Source organism: Sorex fumeus, unplaced genomic scaffold, assembly GCF_029834395.1.
Source record: "Sorex fumeus unplaced genomic scaffold, SorFum_2.1 ptg000129l, whole genome shotgun sequence".
In the NCBI taxonomy this organism is placed as follows: Eukaryota; Metazoa; Chordata; class Mammalia; order Eulipotyphla; family Soricidae; genus Sorex; species Sorex fumeus.
In genome coordinates, this window is record NW_026606186.1 from 11,954,920 (window position 1) to 11,975,584 (window position 20,665).

Consider the following 20,665-nt stretch of genomic DNA (forward strand, 5'->3'; position numbering starts at 1 on the left):
ATGCCTTAGACCAGCCTAAAATGTGATTTATAATTTATAAATGTAATCTTTGATTGGTTGGAGGTATTGCAAATATATCTCTTACTCAGAATTGTGTTTCCACTCTGCATGGTATCTTTTGATGGATATGTTTTAATCTTAACATAACCCTGTTAATAATTTTTTCCTTTGATCTGTTTTAAGAACCATTTTCCTACACTAATATCCTAATGATAGTTCCTGTGTTTTCTCCTAAACTGTTTTCGCTGATGTTGATGTTGTTATTATTATTTTACTTCTCACATTTGGAAGTGTAATCCATCTGTTCATGATTTGGGAATACAGAGATATTAAGTGTAGATGAGGTTTTATTGTTATTGTTTTAATATCAGTACTCAACTGTCACGCCACCGTATTGGATTCTTCCTTTTTAAAAAAAATCTATAATGACAGGTTTTGAAAAGATCATTTTGCCTGTAGGCGACAGAACAACACCCTTTGTTTTCAGGAGAGATACTTTGCACCTACTGTATGCCAGAAGTTTTAAATTCATTATCTTAATCTGATTATCCAAACAACTCCACAAATAACATATTATTATTCCATTCTGTAGTTGAGAAAACTGAAACTTAGAAAGGACAAGCAATTAGCTCAAGGTTAAATAATGTGTAGCAGAGCTATGATTCAATAGCCAATCTCTTCTGACTCCAAAGCCCACATCTAGCTTTTTCTTCAAGCTTCAGGATGACAGCATTCATTACAACCACGGAGGGTGAGTAACCAGCGAGCCTCAGATATCAAGCTATAATCAACTGGGCTGTTCTAGTAACCGAGAGGAATATTTTTACCTGGAGCATTTATAAAACACAGTTGTTCTTTGCACTCGGTAACAATAATAACGGCTAATGGTCAATCATAACTTCCTTTCCCTTGACACCTCCTCCAATATTAATTCCTCCAAGCTCTGTGTCTCTGATTCTGCTAAAGAGAAAGTGTGGGTAGGGATTATCTGAGGTGTAAGAAAACTGAGGGACAAAGAGGGGTAGTACTTATCTAAGGTCAAATAGCAAAGTCAAACATAGGAGGCCAGAGAGGGGGAGAGCAGAGGTCAACACATGCTTAACTGACTCCCACACCTCTGGTCACCTTGCCGTCACTTCCACGTTCATCCATTTAGTGACCACTCTCCAGGGTTCAGTCCATTAGACTCCATTATCTCTTTCTTATGAGTCTTTTGGTGAAGTTCCCTCATTTCTCCCACTTGACTGCTGCCCAGGATGAATAAACCACTCCTGTCGACCTCCTTCTGAGAGCTCCCTACTGTTCTTAGCCTTTCTGATATCACCATACTAGCCTGTGGATTTTTCCCTTGCTTGTCTCCAGCACATCTATGCCCAGAGCAAAATGTTAAGTTTTGCATATGCAGCTTATGTTGCCTGTCACCTCTTTCCAGACAGAGAACTGTGCAATATTCTCAGGCTTCCCCAGTGAAGCTCCTGAGAAACCTGATTTTAAAGGCACTATTGGATTTTTTTACATTGCTACTTTGCTAGTTCCTCTTTCTTACCTTCTTATCCCTTACCCTGTCCTTTGCAAATAAGATCTATGACCTTCATTCTATAGTTCAAAACCTAGAAAACATCATACTAGGGCGGAGGTACCCATCCCTCCACCAGTGCCCATTCTCTGCCACCAATGATCCCAGTGTGTCTCTCCGTACCCCAACCCCTCAACATTCTTCTTTAGTAATTTCCTTCCTTCTTGCTGTGAGCGAGTCAGGAAAGTCCTGCCATCATGCAAAGAACCAGGAGATGGGAAAATAGGTTATTATGGCCGTGGCAGAAACTCAGAGAGGGGGATAATTAAAAGCTAAATATTTATCTGGTGGGAAATAATGAACACAGAGAGGGGCTGATGGCCAGTTATAATTCAGACCAGCACATCCATAAACCAAGGCCTCTTTCATTTGAGACCTCACGTTCTGACACCAGTGATGTATTCATTTATAATCAGTGCCATCTCTTTCTCTCTCTGACACACACAACGCACACACAGACACACATATACATGTGCGCACGTATACGTGCGCACTCTCCACCAAATAACAGGGCATTCTCAAAAACCAGCAATTGTCTTCTTGGTTTAGCCTATGAAATATGGAGTATACATTTGAGAAGGCTTATGAAATTACTCAGATTCCTATTATAATGTTATTATAATTATAATGTTATTATAATTTTTATTATAATGTCACAGAAACACCCTGGAAAAAATCACAAGGCATGAATGCAAGAGTAATTTAAAGGCCCCTGTTTCTTTTTCCTCTTTTTTTCTTTTTCCTTTTACCCTCCATTTCTTCTCCACTTCTAAATAAACATTTTTTGGTTGGCAAATGGAGTTACGTCTCATAGTCTCCTATTTTAGCCTCTGTTTTTCTCCCTTCTCTTTCCTTGGCTCGATGTGTATGATCTTCCCTGAAATGCCACTGGCCTGGTACTCCAGTCCTGTTTAAGGCAAAAACTCCAATTAAAATCAGCAGGGAGTTTACTTGAATTAGGAATTCCAGCCTGGGCTCCCCACCCAGGTGGTTCTGAAGGGGAGACATGTGCCTTTGAAAGCGCTGATGGGAAGCCCCGGGTGGCATCGCCTCTGTCCTCCACATGATGAGTGATTCCAGCTGTGTCACTGGGGAACTGTCAAAGTACCAGAAAGTCCCAGCTGAGGGAAAGAGAGAGCCCACAGGGTGAAGCAGCAGAATTGTCTCAGTGGACCAGGGTCGAGTTTCTTCTGCAGGCTGGATTTCACTGGGTAGAGCAATACAGCGGGGCAATGGAAGGACCCCTGGGTTTTAGTCCAGAAGGGCTGTGGTCAGATATTTCCCTGCTGTGTGACCAGGGAAAAGTCATGTCCTTCTGTGACAGTCTCTGGCCTTGTCTATGAAGGAAAATCAGCCAGGCACCCAGTCTCAGGCAGAGGAGAGGAAGAAAAGGAGATAATTCCACAATGTACAAAGCACCCCAGAGAGTATAGATTCTTTGTCAAAGCAACTAAGTCTCAATCCTCAAGTCTAAAATGGAGGGAGTTGGATAAGCTGGGGATGGAAATGGTGCTGGAATTATGTGCATGAGAAGCCATTATTAATAGTATAATTAAATGCAATTCAAGAATATAGTTAACCATGAAAAGTCAATTAAAATTTTTTAAATAAAATTTAGCTGATGTTGGTTTAAAAATTAAAATAAATAGATAAATCAAATTAAGGGAGATGAGCCAACTATTTTGTTTCTCCTTAAAGATCTCTGCTTCTGGGGCTTGAGCGATAGCGCAGTGGGAAGGATGTTTGCCTTGCATGTAGCCAACCTGGGTTCAATTCCCAGCATCCCATATGGTCCCCCCCCAAGTACCACCAGCAGTAATTCCTGAGTGCATGAGCTAGGAATAACCCCTGTGTATCACCGGGTGTGGCCCAAATTTTTTTTTAAAAAGTAGCACTACACTGTAGCACTGTCCTCCGTTGTTCATTGATTTGCTCGAGCGGGCACCAGTAACATCTCCATTGTGAGACTTGTTACAGTTTTTGGCATCTCGAATATGTCAAATAAGAATTAAAAAAAATATATCTCTGCTGAGGGAGGCCTTTTGCACAGCCTCTGTGGGAGCCAACCCATCAGGCAGGCACCAGGATTTTCCAACTTAAGAAATCAAACTGCAGCTTTCTGCGACCCTCTTCCTCCTTGTCTCTCTCATTGTCTCCACCGACCCTCTCCCCTCCAATCACAATAATTGAAACCCCAAACCAACTCCAAGATGTTGCTGTGAATACCTTGGAGTTCAGCTTTAGCTACAGTCAGAAGATGCTTGGGGTCCTCAGGGAACAAGCCAAGCAGCGTTTGAGTACTGGGTCGCTCCGCTCCTGCTTCACACTGAGGGCCCTGCAGTGGGGCTGTGTCAGCCCTTTGTAAGGCCCACCCCTCTGGAGCCAGCCAATCAGGCGGCTCCTCTGTTGCCAGGGTTGAGACAGGCTGTCACCAGCTAGGCTGGGAAATGGTATTTATAGCACACAGTCCCTCCTACCCTTGGTCCCCAGCTTCTCCCTATGCACTTGTCGTGAGCCCCAATTATCTGTGAATGGAGGAAAGGGACCCTGGCAGGTCCAGAGGAAGCAAGGAACGTGATAATAGGCCTTTCGCACTCTCAGACTTCCAGTATTTTTCCATGAGTGCGGTGTGGTGTCTTTCTGTGGCCTGGGGCCTGATTCCTGCTTGTTGCTTGCTCTACCATGATCACATCCATCAAGGCAGAAGGGGCCCAGTGCTGGAGGCAGAGAACTTGGTATCTGAGGAGTGGTTTCTTGACCTCAGATGTGTTTTCCACTTCTCAGGGCTTCAAAATTTGGATCTGCAGTGCAGTTGTTTAGAGATGCTCGTGGGGAGAGCTTCCTGGATGCAGGGAGTGCTCACAAGTCCTGAGTCTCTCCTTGCTCACGAGTCCTGAGTCTCTCCTTGCTCACGAGTCCTGAGTCTCTCCTTGCTCACGAGTCCTGAGTCTCTCCTTGCCCTCACTGATTCCTGGTGCTGATTGCTGCACAGCTCTAGATGGAGATAGAAAAGCAGAAAAAGGGGGTGTCACTAGCAGTGGATTTGCCATTGCCTGAAGCTGCTTGTGTAAATAAACACTGGACACACTCGAAGGAGCTTGTTGGTCCTGCTTTTACTCGCTCTTTAGAATGAAGGAGTGAGAGGCAAAGGAAAATTCACTCACCTTAGGAATCTGGACTCACTTCAGTACAACTGCTGCTTTTCAGCCCCTTCCCCAGCTACACAAACATCATCCAATAGGGGAACTTGCCCTGGTTGGCCTCTCCAAAGCATCCACCTTCCCTGAGTCTGAGTTATGATAAACGCAGGCCGGGCTACATCTCATCTCTGTTCCGCACTCAAGCCTTTATGTGCCCCCTCTCCAACTGCCTTCCCTTATAGCAGCCCATCTGCTTTTTCAAGGGGAGGCTTCACCGTGCCCCCACCCCATCCCATAATAAGAGCCCCATCTTATCGCTGGCAAACCCTTCCCCAGACCTCACCTTTCTCCTGTGCTCTTTCCCTTTCCCTGGGCCTCAGGCTCCCTGCTCCCCCACCCTGCCACCCCCCTGCATCACCGCCTGGTCCTAAGTCTTCTTGCTGTATCATTAATGCCTTCTTTGATACAGCCCACAACCTCCTGATTATTCTGAGGTCAGGAGTTGCAGGTGCCATGCAGCTTGCTGGTGCTCCTCAGAGGGCCTCTGTCCCCAATCCCTCCTGCTCGACAGGGCCTGAATCCTAATTGCCCACTAGCCCCTTTGCTTGTTCCAGCAGCCCCAGGAACTTTCATCTTTTCATTCCCCCCCGACAGAGGATTCCGAGAGTTCAGCCACAATGAAGCATTGATGCAAGGAGTCCCAACAAAGGGTCCCAATGATGAAACACGAGAAACGGGGTTATAGAATGCCTCGCAGATGGGAACAGAGGCGCTCTAAAGGGGGTACTGTCCTGTCACTTGGAGAGGGAGTGACAGGGGCAAGTGTGGGCCATTTGAAAGAGGCATTTTGCAGTGACGCTCCGGTCAGATGGAACCACGCAATCAGAGACGTGTGGCTGGCCCCCTGCAGCCCGCAAAAATATCAGATGACTCATAGCCAATATTCAGTCAATGTTCTGGGTTGGGAGGGGGAGCCACTGAGCTCATTTTCATTCCAGTTCTGTTTCCTGAAGGCTGGGCTCGCTGCTGTTCTCCAGGCTGTAATAGGATTGATCTCACGAAGCCGAGACTTGAGGGAAGCCTGGAGCTGTGGGGGTGGACCTCCCCCCAAACTAATACTGCAATCCAGAGGGAAGACGAGAAGGTGTTGTGTGTGTGTTGTGTGCATTTGGATATTTGTTTTGGATTTGGGCCACACCCTGAGTGGCTTAGAGATTACTCCTAGCCCTGTGCTCAGGGGTCACTCCTGGCAAGTGCTCAGGGGACCATCTGGTGCACAAGATCAAAGCTGGTCCTCCTGAATGCAAAAGCACTTCAGCCCTTCAAGCTCTCTCTCCAGACTTTGTGTGTGTGTTTGTTTTTAATGAACGATAAGAAAGACACATTAAGATTGTTTCTTCCTTCATTCAGCAAACGCATTGCGCACAGTTGAGCTCTGGATGTGATGCTCAAGGAAGGAGGATTGAACCTTTCCTGTTTCAGAGCCTGCAGGGGAAACTGATCAGGAATCCCAAGGTTTCAGTGCAGTGATTTGAATTTTGTGAAGAGGTTTCATATTGCGGATTTAAAGGCAGAGTGTTTCCAGAAGCTTGCTAATTATTCCTGCTTTTTTTCTCCCTTGACTGATAAGCAACTCCTTGAAAACAAAGCATTCTGGGAAGCCAGCTCAACAGTATCCACTTTCAAATGTCCCATAAAAAAAATGGTTTCCCTCAAACTCCAGAGAGATAGTGAAATCCCAGAGAGTGTCTCAAAACCTTCAAAGGAATAGCTTATATTTTCTGGGATAAGAGTATTACCTGTTTAGTAATTAGTCTATGCCAAGTTCTCTGTTAAATGCTTTAAATACATTAGCTCCTTCAGTACTTTTGCCAGCAGAAACATTGAACTTTATTAACTATTTTTATTTGGGAGACATACCCACTGCAGTCCCAGCTTAGTGCTGGTAGGTGACTTCAGGTGACTTCAGACCTTCAGGAAGGCCCAGGTATCAGAGAGCTAACCTGGGTCTCCTACATGTAGAGCATATGCCCTCTGAACTATGTCTCCACTCTCTTTGGGGCTTTTATTTTGAAAATTTATTATTATTATTATTACTATTATTTAGTCATCATGAGATCCATAGTTACAAAGCTGTTCATGAACTGGTTTCAGTGCCACAGTGTTCCAACCCCATCCGTCCACCAGTGTATATTTTCCACTATCAATGTCCCCAGTTTCCCTCCCTCCACCCCCAGCCTGCCTCTATGGCAGGCACTTCCTCTCTCCCTCTCCTTCTCCCTTTCCCTCCCTCCCTCCTTCCCTCTCTTCCTCCTGCTCTCTCTCTCTGTCTCTCCCCCCCCCCACTTTTGGATATTATGGTTTGCAGTATGGATACTAAGAGGTTATCCTGTTTGTTCCTTTACCTACTTTCACACACAGTTTTATACAGAGAAATCATTTCCATCTAGCATTGCCATAGTGGTTCCTTCTCCATCCCCACTGTCTTATCCCCCAGCACCTGAAACAGGCTTCCAGCCATGGACCTATCTCTTGGCTTTATTATTTTCATTTAACATATAGAATCTAAGGTTAAAGAGAACAAAATGAGTTTTTTTCCTTCCTGGACCTTGGTTCTCTCTTCACTAATGTACAAGCCTTTCATCATTAGCCTATTTTGGTACCTCACCACTGAGCTTGAAGTTAGTGGCTCAGTAATGGATATGGTAAACAAAAGGAGTTACTAACATGTGAGATCTCCCACAGTATCATGTGTATTGGCTTCCACACTGGTTTTCTAAAAGGCAGATTTGGGGGTAATGCTACCACCACCACCATCATCATTATCGTTATCAACATCGTACCACACATTAGAGCTTCTGAGAAAGATGCCTTCTTGACTCTTCCTTGGCATGGAATGGAACCAGAAGACTTCTCTATTTATTGATTGTATAACTGAGTTTCCAATACCATATCTACAAATATGGAACTGAGCTCCTTTGCAGAGATAAGAGCTAACTTTTATCAAGTCTTCAATACACTATCTACCGAGTTTAAAGCTAAACTTTCCACTAAACAGGTCCATACAGAGTTTGGTTTCAAGAATCATCAACCACTCTGTACCAGAGGGAGAAGTAGTTTAGTGGGGGAAACTTCCAAGCATCAACTCTTGACTTCAACATAGAAGAGCCAGAGTTTTAGGCAATCCTTATTCAACCTCGTGTTCAAAGCTTTTTTTTCTGTGTGTTATTGTGAGGCTTGAGTGAGAAATCATTAGTGAATATTCCCTATACAGTAGGGGTTCGGGGGTGAAGGGGAATGATATGTGTAAGTGATTGCTCATAGCATGGAAGACAGCCAAGTGGTGACTTGCACAGAAATGAGGAAAGATGAGAGACCTCTAAGTTGACTGCCTTACATGTTTTTACCTATTTTTCTGTTGCTTCTTATCTGATAGAGTATCTGTCTTCATTGAAATGTTCAGTGACTGGAATCTGGAGACAGAATTGGGTATCGTTTATAAAACCATGAGGGGGCAGTGGGAGGGGGAAATTTGTGTTGTGATGGAAAGTCCACTGCCTTGAAAACCATCAGCAATGGGAAAATAGAAGAAATAGCATCTTTCTTCCATGTTTTGAAAGGTCACTGTAAGTGTCATGTAAGATCAACCATATGGAAGCACAAACATGATCTCCAGAGTAATATAAAATAGAATTTTGTTGCTGTTGTTGAAGTTGTGAATTTTATATACCCTCATGGGAGAATCTCTGAAGTGGCCTGACACATTAGATGCCGATTGAAAGAAATCTGAAATTTTTGTTATTTCTTTATTTCATTGGTGATTTTTTTTTTGTAGCATTTCATCTTCCAGCATGGATGTTTTGGTTCAAACACTTTTTGTTCCTTGAATAAACTTCTTTGGGACTAATGTGTAACAAAATTATAGAACTAGAAGGACTCCAGTAGCCTTTAGAGTCAAAGCTCCCTTCAACTTGTAGTTCAAGGCATTAACCACTGGAAGGGTAAAGCAGCCAATCATATGCCTATTTGTGATCTTGCAGCAATCAAGGTATAGTTCTTTTGTTTTGTCTATTTGTATAGGAGCCACACCCACCAGTGCTTAGGGCTTACCTCTGACTCTGCTCAGGAATAACTCTTGGTGAGGCTCAGAGGGCCACATATGGTGCCAAAGATCAAATTCATGTCAGGGAGCATGCAAGGAATTACCTTACAGTATGGTAATACTCTCCCGGTATAGTCATGGAAATGACAGTACCCTGCCCCCTCTTGACTGTCCTTTTACAACTCTAGTTTGCATTATCAGATGCATAATCAGACCTCACCTCACTTTACCCTTCTCTCTTTCATCCCCAGGACAATTCAGCAGTGGCTTGCAAGGGTCCAGTCTCTCCTCTACTGCAATGAGAACGGGTTTTGGGGCACCTTCCTGGAAAGCCAGAGAAGCTGCGTGTGCCATGGTAGCACCACACTGTGCCAGCGCCCCATCCCGTGTATCATAGGAGGGAACAACAGCTGTGCCATGTGTAGTCTGGCGAACATCTCCCTCTGTGGCTCCTGCAACAAAGGCTACAAGCTCTACCGAGGCCGCTGCGAACCCCAGAACGTGGACTCGGAGAGGAGCGAGCAGTTCATCAGCTTCGAGACCGACCTCGACTTCCAGGACCTGGAGCTGAAGTACCTGCTGCAGAAGATGGACTCGCGCCTCTACGTGCACACCACGTTCATCAGCAATGAGATCCGCCTGGACACCTTCTTCGACCCCCGGTGGCGCAAGCGCATGTCTCTCACGCTCAAGAGCAACAAGAACCGCATGGACTTCATCCACATGGTGATCGGCATGTCCATGCGCATCTGCCAGATGCGCAACAGCAGCCTGGACCCCATGTTTTTTGTCTACGTCAACCCTTTCAGCGGAAGTCACTCCGAGGGCTGGAACATGCCCTTCGGAGAATTCGGCTACCCGCGCTGGGAGAAGATCCGTCTCCAAAACAGCCAGTGCTACAATTGGACTCTGCTGCTGGGCAATCGGTGGAAAACGTTTTTTGAGACAGTCCACATCTACCTACGTAGTCGGACTCGGCTACCTACCCTGCTCCGTAATGAGACCGGCCAGGGCCCTGTGGACCTGTCTGATCCCTCCAAGAGGCAGTTCTACATCAAGATTTCGGATGTGCAGGTCTTTGGCTACAGCCTGAGGTTCAACGCTGATCTCCTCCGCAGCGCAGTGCAGCAGGTCAACCAGTCCTACACCCAAGGTGGCCAGTTCTATTCTTCTTCATCGGTGATGCTCCTCTTGTTGGATATTCGGGACCGAATTAACCGCCTGGCCCCACCCGTGGCCCCAGGGAAACCCCAGCTGGACTTATTCTCCTGTATGCTGAAACATCGCCTGAAACTGACCAACAGCGAGATCATCCGGGTGAACCATGCCTTGGACCTCTACAACACGGAGATCCTCAAACAGTCAGACCAGATGACAGCCAAACTCTGTTAACCCGGAACCCCTTGCCATGGACTTTTCCTTTTGTTGTACAAACATAACAGAACAAAACCAAGTGAAACAAAACAAATGCCAATTTGTAAAATGTAATTAATATTCAAAGAAAAGGAGGAAAATCTTCATTCGTGGGAAACAAAAACGTTCTAGCAACTGTATTCAACTGTTGGGCATGTTTGTTATTTCTATACTCTGTCATGAAGAAGGGTCTCAGCCTTTTGACGAGCTTGGGGGGAGTTGCTTCTTAGGCCTCAGGTGCTGTATTGAGGGGGGAGATGGGGGAGAGCATATGCAATGAATTGTAAAGATCTCTGCTGTGCAGGTGCTAAGATTAAACACTAAAGAGAAAGAGAGATTTATGTAATGTACAACTGACACTGCCATTTTTCCTTGTGGGAGGAAATGGACATAGATAAAGAAGATATTTCTTCGGTTATGATTTCTTCCCTCTTTATGCTTAATTCTTGTGTTTTTCTTTGACTCATTTTCACACAAGGGTGTGGACACAACATGACAGTGTTTTGGTACCCAGAGGGCCTCTTTCATTCGGACTAAACTGTCATTAATTGAATCTGGATACTAGGTAGAATTTTGGAAGAGAGACATTCATATTGTAGCAGGGTATTAAAGACAATAAGGAATCTTGACTATCAGCTCAACAAACTCTTTGATTTAGTTTGGGAAATGGCTTGCAGGGAAATAGCATGCCCCTGGCTACACACAGTGATGCCTGAATAAGGACAAGGGCCCCACTTTCTGAGTCTTTTGGCTGTGCTCCTTTTAAATTATGCTAGCCACTTGTACGCTTTCTCCACCCCCTTCAGTTGTCAAGACTGATGTTTATTTATTTTTTTTATCCTGAAAGTTTTGTTTAGTTGTAGCTGTCTTTTCTTTCTTTAAAAATATACTCCACCAATTTTTCCCAGAAAGCAATAGTGGCATTTTAGTTTGAATGAAAATCAGTAACAAAAACAAAATGAAATATGGTAGGCTTAACTATTGCATTTGTCTGCCCAGGAGAATTCCCCAAGTATCTAAACAATTATTCTTTAATTAACTCAGATGTTCATATGCAACACACACACACACACACACACACACACACACACACATAAAATACCATCATTATTTGGTGATTCTGAAAACTGAAGAGACTTGTGTGGGACCTAGAGATTAAACTGAAAAGGAGAGACTCAGGAAAGAAAACTCACTGCCAAGCACTCGTTTGAGGATTTGGACAGGTAGCACTTCTCAGTGTTCAGGAGATAAAATCTTTATCTTTTTACTAAGGCAGTGCTTGCTAAAGGTGATTCAGAGTACCCAGATACTCATTTTGTATTGGCAGGGGAAAAGGGCCATGAGTTTCATGGTTAGAAGAGGAAATAAAACTCTTCTGATCTAAACCTCTTCTCTTTTTCAAACCTCCTCGTTGCCTTGTGAGGGAGATTGCCTATCTTCTGAGTGGCCCATTCATTGCAGGGTAATGAACTAATGAACTCTAAGTGTGTTGAGATTTTATTTTTCATAATGATACATTTCAACTTGAATCTTCTAGTTTATATTATAAATCAATACATTTTGGTACAGATTTTAACGTGCGGCACAAACTCTCAAACATAATTTTGGAGCTCAGATTTTGAAAGGATGGTGTGTTCATTTAACTTAGAAATTCCTCCTGCTAGAAGTCACATCAAACACGAGATTTTTGCAGAAGGCCCATAAATCATCTAACATCCTTGCAACAACCTGTAGATGAATGGGACTAGTCAGAAAAATAAAGGTTTGTAAAGAATTGGTCCCCATATTTCTGTCACTCACATGCCAATGAAAATGACAGACATATGAACCAATTGGAAATTAAACAATAATTGTATCACACCATGATAAAGATATAATACACCATGATGTCTGTATTATAAATCAGGCAACTGATAGACACTAAGGACTTAAAGACTCAGTTTGTGGAGTTGGGAAAATCTGTATGGCAAGGTTATTCTGAGTATTCAAGAATGAAAATACTTGGGCAATGACAAGAGGACCACAGGAAAATAATTACAAAGGCATAAATATACATGGGTATGTATGTATACATGAGAAGACTCATGGGTAATTTTTAAATAATAGATTTTAAAGGGTGTCTTATTTTATCAGTTTCTTGTGATGCGAGGCTAATATACAAGGTGAGTATCTAAAGTATGTATTCTACATTTGAATCTTATAACTACCCCTAAATAGACATTATTATAATTGGTAAGTCCACCAAGGGTAGTAAGACTTTTTTTTTATGTAGGAGTACTGCTATTTATTCAGCCACTGATCAGGCTGATTGAATTGAAGGGTAGTAAGACTTTTGACTCTTAAGAGAAGTTGAAATAATCATTCATAATCATTCTGACCTAAAAATGAACTTAAAACTTTTCATCTCTCAGTTGTTTCTCTTTCTTATCCCTGCATCTCTAACTCCAAAGTGCTTTCAAAGACTCATTATATAATAAACCCTTGTATTTGCACAAACTTCACAGATGCTAATGAAATGTTCATATGCACTGTGCTACCAAGTTCTTATCTCAAGTATATTAAGACATTCACCCTGTTTCTTCAAACCACCTGTGTTTGCTTCTAAAGAAGCTTACCTTGAAAATACTAAATCCATCTTTTTCATATTATAGAGTATGCAACTCAATTTAATGGTTAGAAAGGTCAGCCAATAGAGACATTTTCAGAGAGAACACTTTAGATATCAAAATATTTATTTAATTGTGAAAGAAAAATCATTTTCTATAGAAGAATACAAAGTTCTATGGATTTTCAAATGTCTCCCGCTTGGATCTGACCCTTCAAGCTAACAAGGCTCCCATCCAGCGAGAGGAAGAAAAACCTCAAGCCTTCAAGTGAGATTTTAATTCAATTAGTGTCTTACCAATTTGATGCAGCAACCAAGGACCTATGGTCCCTGTTTAATATGCTGATGCTGAGGCAAAAGAGTGAACAGAATGCCCATTTGGATAAGGCCTGGCAGCAAAGCGTGGCATTGCCATGGAAACCACAGAAGGCCATTAATTAGCTATCAAATAAAATCATTGGAAAATTCTGGACCCTGGCATATTTGCCCCCTTCAAAAGAGGAGAGCATGAAGAGGTCACTCATAGCAAGGCTCTCTTACTCTCATAGCAAGGCTCCCTTCAGGAATTAAAAGCATAGTTACACTAAAGTTCCTATGTCACAAAGTGGGAGGAATATTGAGAAATTTTGCAACCAGCAGAAGAAAATAGGTGATGGGATCGTCCACACTTTTATATATACATATATGTGTATATATATGTATGTGTGTATGTGTGTATACATACTTTTTAAGATGTAATATCTTGCTTAGTTGTCTATGTTGGTGAAATTATCTCAACAACTAACATTTTCTCCTGGTGTATGGAAAGAAAATAAGTAAATAAGATGACTCCCACTAGATGGTGATAAATGATCAAGGGAAGAGATTAGAGTCTGGGGAGAAATGATCAACTCCTAAAAAAGAATATATACAGATCACATGACTTTAAAACTTATAGGGGAAATTTTATGAACTTTAAGATAATGCATGAAAAGAGGAAAAATAATTATTTACAGAACATTACACATATACATAATACTATAAATTGCCACAAATATAGTCCCAATAAATATAATTGGACAAAATTGATCAGCAAAAAGACTGAGGTGGTCATACTACCAGTTATAAATTGAAAAATAACGAGAAAGAAAAGTTTAGTCTGCTAGACTCAAATATTGCTGAAAACTAAGGCCTCTAAGCAACATTCATGCAGCCAACTTTAGTAAAGGCAAAATCCATAAGGATTAATGATAATCAGCAATGATTACCAAAAAAAATTTGAAAGAGTGGAGACACAGAGAAAGACTTTTAGGCACAAAAATGTGCCTTTACAATGAAAATGTGCCTTTACATATATTCTTGAATAATATTTTACAGATCCCTAAATTAGGTCTTTTGAGCATTCTAGAATTCTACAAATATTCAGTAAATAATTCTGATAAGTCTAAAGTCTTTATTTTATAAAGTATAAATATTCAATTTTCAGAAATGAGCAGTTATACTCAAAGAAACAGGGACATGAATCCCATCTCTTAGGACTTTGTGAGAGAAACATCTCCCTGCTTACTGATACCATTTTGAGAAGTTGAGAAGTAGGATTTCAAAAGAGGAATTTGTGAAAGATGCAAAAATTTAATTTGTGACAGTTGTTAGTGAAAGTAAAGCCTCGATTAAGTAGCTTGAAATAAACAAATGAATTTTATGAATCCCAGGTTGAGTTGTTCTCCCATTGAATATCTTCCTACTGGAGACAAGTACTCATATTCTTTTATCCTATTCTTTTTGGGCACTTTTTATTTCCCTTATGTACTACATATGAAATAGTTCATTCTATGTTGGTTTCTCTTCCTCTACTGTCACTTAGCATGATTATATGGTAAAAATGGAATATTATTCAGTCACGAGAAAAGATGAAATCACAGATTTTTCTGCTACATGGATGGATTTGTAAAAGTCTCTCTATGTGGACTTCCCGAGGAATAGCTGTGTCTTTCTGTCTCTTGATCCTCAGAAACCTTAGGTAGGGATCAAAGATAGATCTGATTTTGCCATAGGTTTGCAATTGCAAGGAAACTATAATGTTCTTAAAAATGAGAAAGTAATTATCAACACCGTCAAATAATTGCTAATTATATAACAGCAATTGTACAATACAAGTAGACATTAACAATATTCTCATATTTTGTTAAGATACATAAGGAGGTTGAGCTTAGTATCTGAACCCAAGAGCTGCCTTTCTTGAATAATTAGACATTTGCAGGATTAGACTTCAGATTTTTCTTTCCTCAAGTTGAACCAGCTATTGAACACTCAATGTTAGTATTATTTAAAAAAAATTTTTTTTTGGTTTGGAGGAGATTGGAGGCCTTGCTCAGGAGATACTCCTGATTCACTGCCCAGAGAGACCACTTGGCAGTGTACAGGTGACCATGCAGTGCTGGGAATTGAATCTGCAATGTAAAGCACATGCACTGACTCTTTGAGCTATCTCCCTGACTCTTGAAATTGTTCTTGGAAGGAGTAATGGAAGCATAGAATTGTGTTCAAGAGCATAAATATAAAAAGAGGACACGGTGACTGTATGCCCTGCTACTAATTACCCATACAACTTGACTCAGAAATTTAACCTCTCCATGCATTTATTTCTTCTGGAAAAAAAGGGGGAAAATATATTGTTTCCCATTTCACTTGGAAAAGTTCTGCCTTTGTATTGTCGTTGAGAACTTAATTACATGTAAGGAATCTAGTACAGTGACTGACATAAAAGGGCTACCTGTGTTTTAAATAAACTACATCAGGTAGGGCATTTGCCTTGCACGAGGTTGACCTGGGTTTGATTCCCCTGTACTTCTCGGAGAGCCCAGCAGGCTACCAAGAGTATCCCACCCACACGGCAGAGCCTGACAAGCTCCCCATGGCATATTCTATATGCCAAAAACAGTAACAATAAGTCTCACAATGGAGAAGTTACTGTTGCCCACTCGAGCAAATTGATTAAAAATGGGAGAACAGTGCTACAGTGCTACATAAATAAAATTATAATCCAGATGGATAAATTCTTCATAAGAGTAGCTAAAATCAAGGGAGCTCTTTAGAGTGAGAATTTTGTGCAAGTTTTCTCATTAAAAGTTCACAACCAAATAATTTGGGTCTAATTATGAATTCACTTTGCCTAAGAAGAAACTGAGTCTAATAAAGAGGAAATAACCTCCCTTTGATCACAAGGTAGTTGTGAATTTCAAAGGAAAATTGTGGACGCATGAGACTCGAGCATTCAGTAGCCGAGAGCTGTTCCCCTGGCCAGGCCATGGTGAAGAGTGGATGATGGACTGGAGGAACAGAGAAACAGGGGAACTGGGTCCCAGGCTGGTTGGTAGTCATTTATTTCTCTCTCCTCCCCAAATAGTCCAATCTTCCCCCTTACTGCACAACCATAGTCGCAGTTTTGGTCATAGTCCTAGTCATCATAGTTCCCTCATCCATATCCTCTTCCTCCTCATCTTCCTTATCTTCTTCCTCCTCGTAGATCTCAAAGTCCTTTACCCCCTCTTACTCCTTATAGCATAGTTATATTTGGAATCATGAAGGGTGAGGTACACATAGGTGGGATTGAACATTGTCATGACAACAAACAGAGGTAAAGTTGCTTCTTCAGGGGAAGTTCTAGGAGGTTAACTCAAAGGCAAAATCTCATCTGAGAGTTCAGCACTCCAAATTACTAGGAGATCCTCTCATGGTGGGGGGGGGGGATTCCATCCTGAGTGAATTGCTTTCTCCTTTCCTCAGCTAGTTACCCATTTAAACAATCATAGTATATTTACTTCTTATAACATTTCTATTCATTTTGTATGAACACAGTAAGAGATATATCAAGCTTAAAGGTTGGCTCTTCCTGGGGACATCTCGTTATATCCCAAACTGGAGTTGTCAGGCCAAGGTAGTCTTTCCTAACCCCTTATTCAGTTACTGCTTTTTGGGACATGACAGAGTTTGTCCATGACCAACCGACCATGCTCTTATTATACTTATGGCTCTTAGCTTGTCCCCTTTTGATGCCAGGATAGCTTACAGCTTGCCCTGGGTCCATGCAGTCCTTTCATCAGGACCCTCTTTTGGGGGATGTTTCAAAGTAAGGACAACTGAGTTTTAAGTCAGGTAAATATGATGGATGTCCAGGAGTAAAAATTATTTGGAGTCAATTAACTCCCATGTTCCAAAAGCATAGCATCAACTGTCTTCCTGTGTCTATACAAAAAGGCCATTGTTAAGTCATGCAAGTGACATAAAGGAAAGAGAAAAACAATATAGAATTATTAGTGCTTGATGGAATTGAGTGTGCCTCCATCAGAGGCACTGTTGTGGAAATTACTCAATAAACCTAAACTCCTTAAAGGAGGAACAAGGACAACCCACTGTTATCCAACAGGTAGTGATGGAGTTATCTTTTGTTTGTCTCCCAAATACGTCTTGGCACTCTATTATACACACAATGCTTCTCCAATGACTGTACATAAATTATCTTTCAAAGCTATAAGAAGAGGCCAGATTGAAAAAAAAAGTATATGACCTCCTTTCTGCAACTCCAGAATCATCACATCCCTCAGAGCCAAAGATATAGTTTGTTAAATGTACCAATTTAACAAACTGCAAAAATCCTAGAGGAATGGGTGGCTTAGAACAGACTTTTAATGTGGAACAGAAGAACTGGATCAGAGCCCAGATGTATAACTTACTCTTCATGTACTTCAAGGAAACCTACTAGCTCCAGATAGGGCTCCCCTCTTGTGGGGCAAAGTGTAACTGATGAGTGCATTGTTCTTGTCTATGAAAGAGCAATGTTAAGGAAATGGAACAGAAGATGAGCAGGACACAAAAATCAGAGTCTATTCTCTTAGCAAACACACAAAAGAGGCTTTTGATTTCAAATAGGCTGATTCCCATATTTCTATGGGAAATCAGAAAAAAATAAGATGGAGTTAGAACCAGTTTGATCCAGGGCTCCTAAGAACTCCTCTCAGGGGCCTGAGTAATAGTACAGCAGGTAGGGTGTTTGCCTTGCACGGGGTCAACCTGGGTTTGAACCTTAGTATCCCATATGGCCTACCCAACCTGCCAGAATAACTCTAAGTGCAGAGCCAGGTGTAAGTCCTGAGAACCTTTGGGTGTGTATCCCTCCCCCGACAAGGAAAAGGTATTTCTTAAAGGGGCCAGAGAGACAGCACAGCAGGTAACATGTTTGTCTTGCATGTAGCTAATCCTGGTTCAATCCCTGGCATACCATATGGTCCCCTGAGCACTTCCACGAGTGATTACTGAGCGCAGAGCCAGAAGTAACCCCTGAACATGGCAGGGAGTGGCCTAAAAGTTAAAAAACAAAACAAAACCCTTATCTCAGGCCTTTTCAAGATAGAACCTCATCAGTGGATGATATTTTGAATGAATGGAAGAAATAAAGGTGACTTTTATAGACAGGTGAGATTCTGTGAATACCCCCCAAATTGTTCCTTCATCTTCCTGCCATGACCCTACTTCCTCAAAGGGTTTGCAAGTTTCTATTCCCAGAATTCCCAGGACTGGTTATTCTTAGTCATAATAGACAAATTAATTTTCTATTTAGAGTGTGAAGAAAGCTTTATTGATGGAAATACAGAATGAAGGAACTATATTGTGAATAAAAGGTATTAAACACTAAAACAAACACCAAAAATCCAGCATCATGTCTATATGTATATTCTCAAGCTATATCTCTGAAAAGGGGCACACAGACTCGTGTTTCACCTTTCTGCCTTGCAAAGTCAGCCAGGTCTTAGGATATGGAATCAGTGCACATATCCACAAAATGAGGCTCTTTGATGTGCAACATACTTATCTACTGTGTAATTCAACCCTCATAAATCCTTGAGAATTATTATTTACATGATATGGGTGAGGAAACTAGGGCACCCAAGAAGTTAGATAAATTCAGTTCAGTTTTGTGATTACATACAACTGAGCACAAAATTAGCGGCGGGGCCAGAATGCTAGTACAGCAGGCAGGGTGTTTTCCTAGCATGCAGCTGACCTGGGTTCAATCATTGGGACCCCATATGGTTCTCCAAGCTTGTCAAGAGTGATCCCTAAGCACAGAGTTACAAGTAAGTCCTGGCACTGCTGGGAGTAGACCCCCAAACAAAGCAACAACAAAAAATTAAGCTGTAAAATGGTACTAAATAGTATCTAGGTCACGCAACCTCTTATAGTCTAGTTCTTTTTCTTGGAGAAACCGGCAAGCTTCTGAAAGTATCCTGCCTAAACAGCAGAGCCTGGCAAGCTTCCGTAGCATATTCAATATGCCAAGAACAGTAATAAGGATGTGTCACATTCCCCTGACCCTGAAAGAGCCTCCAATGTGGCACTGTTGAGAAGATGAGTAAGGAGAGGCTGCTAAAAATCTCAGTGCTAGGATGAATGCAGACGTTACTGGTGCCTGCTCGAGCAAATCGATGAATAATGGGATGACAGTGATGCATTGATTCAGGGTCCAAAGAGTTGCAATTCCTAGTTTCTTTTACAAACTCTTGTACCTCAGCTACTTCATCTTTCAGGTGTGAAAAGTAGTATGGTAAGGAGACTCTTTGGAACATAATAAGCATTCTATAAAGTGAGTTGTTTTTGTTTTTTATTTCTTTCTTCCCATCTTGACTCAAGACTAGAATTTGCTATCCTGGTACTCAGTTAGACCCCTTATCTTCCTGCTTGTCTGTGTGACCCTTTGGTAGTCATTTCCAGCATAGAAACAAAGTGGAGGCATTAGTCAAAACTCTGTCTTCCAAAAGTTCACAGTGACACAACAGGCATTTAAAACTCCAAATCAGGTCAAGGTATGAGTAAGGACATATCTATCATTCCTAGGTGATGGAAGTAGAATAAGGAGATTGAAAGGGCGCGTTTATAAGAGAAGTAATGAAGTTCCTGTTGATATTGTCCTGGAGTCTGCTCTGTCAAAGTCTGGTACAGACTCACCTCATTTCCAAGCAAGCAGACAGGTTGCTTAGCAACCAACCCAGCAAGGCAGAACAGTAAGCGCTGGGCTGCTTGGTGCATTAGGGGTGAGACTGCAGAGTTTTGAATAGGACCAGACTTTTGTGTAAAACTCCACCCTCAGTGCACCGAACACCTGCAAATTGGAAGTGCCTCAAAGGAGACTTGTCTGCAAAGTTCATTTGTACAGAAGGTCAAATACTGCAGAGACCTGATGGGCTAAGAAAGGTTTCTCAAGTCAAAGACTTGGGGAGGCAGTTTCTTTGACTGTTGAAATAACTCTTGAGGACAGCAGGACACACCCGTTTTCCAGTTCATGCAAACTTCCTCATCCAATAGCTGCGACTACTTGACTACCACCTACAAATTCAATCTCAGAGTAAGATTAGGAGAATATAGTGCCTGTTGGTAGAAATTGAAGGTGTTAAGAGTTCAACGGTATATTCATTCATTCAACGTATGATTTTTTTGAAGACTATACAGTTTGGAGAGAAAGACATACATTATTTTTTAAAATGTAATTCATGTTTAGGAGAGGGATACATAAGATGGCTAGGTGACTTTTCTGTATAGAAGCTTAGCCCAGATTATATTGAGCAGGGGGAATGTTTTGAAAATGCCCAGGAGATCCAATGTTTGATAAAAGGTTTGAATAACAAATCAGAGTTTAATAAAGGGAGAGAGAAAAAATGAACCATATGGGACAAATAGTCCAATTCAACTGCAAATATGAGAAAGGGGAGAAAACAAAAAATGCAGAGAACAAAAAGAGGAGAGAATGAGAAAAGAAAGGAGGTAGAAAGAGGAAAGTGGAGGGGAGAGTGAGAGGA

At 41.7% G+C, this 20,665-nt stretch overlaps 1 protein-coding gene across 1 annotated transcript in view; it reads left to right on the top strand.

The window, feature by feature from the left end:
- Positions 1–10,652, top strand: part of BRINP1 (BMP/retinoic acid inducible neural specific 1) — a 232,732-nt gene extending 222,080 nt beyond the window's left edge. Inside the window, exon 8 of the mRNA XM_056138596.1 lies at positions 9,070–10,652. Within this exon, the coding sequence (XP_055994571.1) occupies positions 9,070–10,210 (1,141 nt within the window). The 3' untranslated portion in view covers positions 10,211–10,652. The remainder of the gene's footprint in view (positions 1–9,069) is intronic.
- The last annotated feature ends 10,013 nt before the right edge of the window (positions 10,653–20,665 follow it).